Source organism: Sinocyclocheilus grahami, unplaced genomic scaffold, assembly GCF_001515645.1.
Source record: "Sinocyclocheilus grahami isolate Dianchi unplaced genomic scaffold, SAMN03320097.WGS_v1.1 scaffold664.1, whole genome shotgun sequence".
NCBI lineage: Eukaryota > Metazoa > Chordata > Actinopteri > Cypriniformes > Cyprinidae > Sinocyclocheilus > Sinocyclocheilus grahami.
In genome coordinates this window covers 424,827-431,454 of record NW_015505843.1, presented here as the reverse complement: position 1 = coordinate 431,454, position 6,628 = coordinate 424,827, and the positions used below count along the sequence as shown (strand labels likewise).

The 6,628-nt window shown below is 41.0% G+C and overlaps 1 protein-coding gene across 1 annotated transcript in view; it reads right to left on the bottom strand.

Moving 5' to 3' along the window:
• The window catches only part of tmcc1b (transmembrane and coiled-coil domain family 1b), a 12,169-nt gene extending 6,927 nt beyond the window's left edge, over positions 1–5,242 (bottom strand). Inside the window, exon 1 of the mRNA XM_016242574.1 lies at positions 4,524–5,242. Coding sequence (XP_016098060.1) covers positions 4,524–5,126 — 603 coding nt within the window. The 5' untranslated portion in view covers positions 5,127–5,242. The remainder of the gene's footprint in view (positions 1–4,523) is intronic.
• Between the last annotated feature and the right edge of the window lie 1,386 nt (positions 5,243–6,628).

Below are 6,628 nucleotides of genomic sequence, written 5' to 3'. Positions count from 1 at the left end.
CTCAAAACTCGAGTTTGAATCGTCAGTGGCAAATTCTTTAAATATAAAAAAATTTACTTACAGTCTGTGAGTCAGAACAGCCGGCATTGTAGTCTACTCTACCAGGATCATGAAACAGTCCTTCATAAAATGTGCTGCACACATCTGAATATTTGGGTTGAAGTTAGGGCTACACGATAAATCGCATGCGATATATCGTGCAGCCCTAGTTGAAGTGTTCTGGAACAGTGTTGTAAATACAACTTAACCACTGATTTCTAGTCGTGTCCTCTTTTGGAAGGCCAAACAAAGTAGTTTCGCTTTCACAACAAAACACAGCATCACACACGGCGGGCTTGAGTGAGCGGCGGCCGGCGGCTAGAGTGAGGAACAGCCGGTGGGGCTGAGTGAGCGGAGGCCGGCGGATTTGACAAAGGAGCGGCCGGCGGGCTTGCGGCAACCACATATGACGACCTGGGCTGGACTCCGCTTTGTCCACGGTGAAAGCCGATCCGGCGATCCACTGCGCGAAGTTGATGTATTTTCTCAGCGACCAGCACGAATCAGCTCTAGGCATGACAAAGCAGATATCATCCTCTTTTGAAAGGCCAAACAAAGTAGTTTCGCTTTCATAACGAAACACACAGCGTCTCCACGGCGGCGGCAACAATATTACAGCAAGAATAAAAGTTCTTTTTTTGCGTGATCATTTGGGCGGCGTTATGCAAATCTTCCCACATCGTGACGTAGACATGTGGGGGCGTGTTAGAATGAGCCGTTTTAGGTAGGCGTGGTTGACTCTTAGCTTTTATAAAGAATATCTCTTTGGATTTGAGAATTTAGTCTTTGCAACTTTACAGATCTTCTTGTAGAAGAGCTTGTAACACTTCAAAGAGAAAGGAAAAATTGAAATCGCATCATATGACCCCTTTAAAATGAAAATGAGTGCAAGGGTAATATTTTAAAGCACAAATATTTGAATACTATTAAATATAACCTTAAAAAAAATCATGATTTTTTTTTAATAGTGTACCTTATAATGACTTGATGCTTAATTTGACTAGTAGCATTTAAAATGACTGATTCGTTTTTTAACGCTTTCTAATACAAACAAAACAGAATTTTAATCAACCCCCTTTTTTTTTGGTTACTGACCAAAACATGAATATAATTATCAGTCAGAATTTTAACAAAATGAGTGCAAGGGTAATATTTTAAAGTATTTTAATACTATTAAATATAACCTTAAAAAAAAATCATGATTTTTTTTTAATAGTGTACCTTATAATGACTTGATGCTTAATTTGACTAGTAGCATTTAAAATGACTGATTCGTTTTTTAACGCTTTCTAATACAAACAAAACTTTTTTTTGGTTACTGACCAAAACATGAATATAATTATCAGTCAGAATTTTAACATTGGTCCATCCCTAATCATTTACTATGGTTCACCAAATAAAGAAGAAGATAATCAAAATAAGCGCATTTCTGGTAGTGGACAAAAGTGGCAAAAAGTTTCATTCAATTCAAATAAGATATTGTTGTGCACTGCAATGTATTGAACTGGGATGGTGACCCAGTCCTAGAGAGGTAATACAATAAAATGTTTTCTTAAACATAAGAAAAAGAATAGATTTTGCACTCTATTTTCCTACAACAATAGAAAGAATAGAAATAAATTACCATTAATGGTGGTTCACTTTCAGTGCAGTCCATCTTGAAAGACCTGCCACGTTTGAACTAAGTGAGTGACTACACCGATTTCAGGTGACGTTGACGGTTTGGACCTCTGTACTATGACATAGCCCTCAAAGTTCTGAGATAACGCATGACATTCATTGATAAAAATTTTTTTAAAAAAAGGCACACTGCACCACTTCAATTGAAGATGATGACAAGGGAACCAACATTAAGGAAAATGTTTTTCTCTCTTTTTTTAGTATGATTAACATACTGTGTGTATAAGTAAGATTTGGTAATGTTAAATCTTTAGTACAACCCTGCAATGAAATGAACTCTGTCCCTCCACCCATTGACAGACAAGTCGAAACCAGATTATCAGTGATATGGCCTTCACTGATCGCAGATAAACAGCTACGGATGATCTAAGCATCCATTAAAGTCATTATAAACTGGCTAAAACCCCACCAGCACCATTCGATCATGAAAAAAAATAATTATTACTGCCAACAAGTTCCCCTATTGCAACTTGATATAAGACACATAGGTAGAATTCCCAGCAATGTGGACAGTCACGCACAGGAAAACTAGGTGAACTGATCACATGGCCAACTGCCCATTTAATAAGACCCAGAAGATGCCTGTAGAGACATTACAGCTCACTTTTGATGCCTTTTTCATATCTAACTGGTTAAGAGAGGATTTTCTCCCCGTTTAACTGAGAATCACAGTTCTGTCTGATTAACAAAGGCGTTAAAGCCTCTTACAGAGCTGAGCTAACTCTGTGACAAAATACATTGACCTCAAGTTTCACTGATTGAAGATGATGACAAGGGAACCAACATTAAGGAAAATGTTTTTCTCTCTTTTTTTAGTATGATTAACATACTGTGTGTATAAGTAAGATTTGGTAATGTTAAATCTTTAGTACAACCCTGCAATGAAATGAACTCTGTCCCTCCACCCATTGACAGACAAGTCGAAACCAGATTATCAGTGATATGGCCTTCACTGATCGCAGATAAACAGCTACGGATGATCTAAGCATCCATTAAAGTCATTATAAACTGGCTAAAACCCCACCAGCACCATTCGATCATGAAAAAAAATAATTATTATTGCCAATAAGATCAGGTGTTTACTGCCAATAAGTTCCCCTATTGCAACTTGATATAAGACACATAGGTAGAATTCCCAGCAATGTGGACAGTCACGCACAGGAAAACTAGGTGAACTGATCACATGGCCAACTGCCCATTTAATAAGACCCAGAAGATGCCTGTAGAGACATTACAGCTCACTTTTGATGCCTTTTTCATATCTAACTGGTTAAGAGAGGATTTTCTCCCCGTTTAACTGAGAATCACAGTTCTGTCTGATTAACAAAGGCGTTAAAGCCTCTTACAGAGCTGAGCTAACTCTGTGACAAAATACATTGACCTCAAGTTTCACTGACAACAAAACTAAGCTGTAAAAACTAAACTGTAATCACAGATATGGGCTAACAGATGGAAAAACTGCAGTACTTTTCAACTTACACACAAAAAAACAGCACACCATACCCAGTAAATCAACGTAAACTCCATTTACTGAGCTAGCCAGGCTGAAACAGTGGTCTGAAATAAATGACAAGACTCAGACAGAGCTTATGTCTGGACACTCCCCTGAGAGAGGAACGTTCTGAATGGTGCTGCTAAGTTCTCCAACAACAGGTGAGTCGAATCACTTTGGCAGTCACCCAGACCATTTAGTGTATCTGGTAGAAATGCTTAGCTGTTGAAAAATGCATGCTTAAAAGCATAGTGCTATGAACTGTAAGCATAATTACCCTGGAGAGACTTAATACAGTAGTCCTGGTCAAAATTTCTTCTTGTAAATTAATTTTGAATGCTATTTTGAGTGAGCAGCAGGAAAAACATCTAGTAATGGAGAAAGGCTAAGCAGAAGTGTAAATGGTTTTGCAACTATCTGAACTGCAGTTCTAAATAATGTTGCTGCACCTGTCATGCAAGAGCAAACTTAACCTTGACTGTATCCTTGAGGACAAATGAAAGCAAACAGCTACCCCGATCTCACATCCTGGTTGGAAAAAAAGCACAAAGGCAATGATTTCGACATTATGCTCAATGCTGCCAACAGAAGTGCATCCAAAGACTTGGCTAAATATAGCAGGGCTTAAGAACATAGTGACCTCCTACACAAGCTACCTGACCTGTGAATGCGGTCAACTTGTCCATCCATCCTGGAGGTTTCTTTCAGACAGATTTCCATCTGCCCAGATTGCTGTTAAATTCAAATCTACCTTCCCATCCCTTTCAAACAACCTACTATTACCTCCTATTGAACACTGATCACATTTCCCTTGGAAAAATGATTACTAGTCTGTACAAGGCATGCTGGAATATTTTGCTCAACATCAAGGTTTTTTTTTTTCTGTATGCTCAGTCGGGCCAGTAGTTCAGGACTGCATTTCCCAAAATCACTAAAAGCCTGTAGACTGTAAAGATTGTAGAGACCTTTAAAAAATTTTATTATTATTTTTATATTTACATTTGTAATTGTAAAATTCCTCATTTAAAATGTATGATTTTTTATGTTGTTTAATATTATTTAAAATGATTTAATAGCATTATATATTTTTCACAAATTGATAGAAGTTAAGTTTTATTTTATGTTTAATATTTAAAAAAATAGAGGGGGGGGGGAATCTTTTTTTTTTTTTACTGCCCAACATCACTAAATATTAGTTTAAAACTTGTCTGTCCATGAAACCTTGGGAAATGGTAGCTTGGCTACCAACAACAACCACCAGAGAGTAATCGTTGAAGAAATCACCTTGACAAACCTGTGCCATTCATGTGGCACTTACCCGATCAGCCTCCTCAGTGGAGTGGTACCCAGAGGTCAACAACATGTCCGAAAAAGCTGGGCTGCTGGGTGTATCAGTGGTGGAGGAGGAGCGTGGCCGTCCCGCCTGTAGCAAGGTCTCCTGGGTACTGCGCCTGTGGATCTGGGGGCTGCCTTTCTGGGGGGCCTCCCCTCCCCCCCCTGACTTGCTGCGGCGGCTCTGCAGGCTGGTCCCTCTCTTCATCATGGGGGGGCCTCGAATTTGCTGCAGCACACGGCTCAGAGCTGCAGGGGGGGCGGAAGCGTGGGGTTCAGAGTTAGGGGAAGCAACCATCACGGCAGGCACTTCCCCCAACTCTGGCCCCGCTTCTGGGGGCTCAGGGATGGGGCCTGTGGAGGAAGAGGCGTAGTCGTGCGGCGAGACGGACGAGCGTCTTCGCTGAGGTTGGAAGAAGTGCTTCAGGCCGTGGCCCAGCACGCCCATGTTCTCCAAGGCATTGTGGGTAATTTTGGACAGGCCATGATCAGGCTCGGACACCCTCCTGCTTTCCTCCCACTCTGCTCGACCCCCAGAGTCTGGCTCCTCTGCTCCAGGCTGCTCGCTACCACCCTGGTCCATCAGGAGGCGCCAGTCTCACTCAGAGGGTCAGCACAGGGGTGGGGTCTAGCTAAGCCCCGCCTCCACCAGCCCTCTGTTTCAAAAGCCAGGAAGCAGAGGGTGGCAGCAGTCAGGTGGACTCTCTAAGGTAAAGCACCAGTGTCAATCAACTACCATGGGAGCGGCCTTGGTCTGTGTGACATCACACAGACAAGAAGCTAAGGCCCCTCCCACAATTGTTGACTGACAGTGGTGTTTTACATTAGACCTGCCCTGATTGAGCTGTCAACAGTCCGCCATTGTTTCGATGCTGGAGCATGGGTAGACAATAGGGCTGCACGATAAATCGCATGCGATATTTAACGTGCATCTTATGAGTAAAGCCGGTTCTGTAATCAGCGGTAAATCTCCATCACCTGTGTGCTTTCACATTAAGCAGCATTAACTACACAAAGCCATTGTTCACTGACGAGCTGCGCAAAAAAATCGCGCGAATATAAACGTGGTTGATTGAACAACGGCTCTGTGTAGTTAATGCTGCTCAATGTGAAAGCACGCAGGTGATGGAGATTTACCGCTGATTACAGAACCGGCTTTACTGATAATATGCGCGTTAATATCGCATGCGATTTATCGTGCAGCCCTAGTGCACACTATTGCTGAAACACACAATCACTACTTGGCAGTCAGATGACCGTATGCACAAAGGCACAGATCCCTAAACAAGGCCATATCTGCAGATGAAACTTTTTTTTGTAGAAGCATTTTTTAAAATTTGAACTAGCACCTCATGACTACACCACGCTATGTACGAGAAGCTGCAAAAGACACAGGCGCAAGTGGAATGTACAAAACATAGTGACATTAAGTAAATATAATGGGTGATATATTGCGTCACCAAAAATTATTGAGGTCATGTACATATATTGTGCGATAAGTCAATATATTGATTATTGCGACAGGCCTAGATGACAGCGCTACAGAAGTAAATAACTTTTTTTATTTTCTTGATCAAATTTGCCCCACTAATTTTGTAAACTGCCATGGACAAACAAACGTGGTGAACGTTGCATAAAATCATTACAAAGTCTAAAATGAACCTTTATAAAACAAAGACAAAGCTTCAGGTGTGTTGAATTGAGATGTGTGGAGTCTGTTGGTGGAGCTCAGGCTTAAGATGGGCCTAAGAAAGAGAGAATAACAGCCAGCTGTAATCCTCTTTATTCAGCTTACTTCAGCACACATGAACCCTCTTACTGCACTACCACAGCTCGCCATAATAACTTCAACAGTTACTGTCCAGTTCTTCATCAGCCTTCGTTTCATTCTTCATTTGGATTCCAATAAATTTCTCAATAGCGTGGAACAGTGTCCAGGCACTTTTTCAGCATCCTTGGTTCTGGAAGTATTTTTCCCATAGGGATTTTTAAAAAGTCTTTGTTAAAGCGATATGGCTCAAGAATCAAACTGTCCAGCTACAAAGTGAATTGCAACATTAAAAACTTTGATTTGAAGCAAAAAAG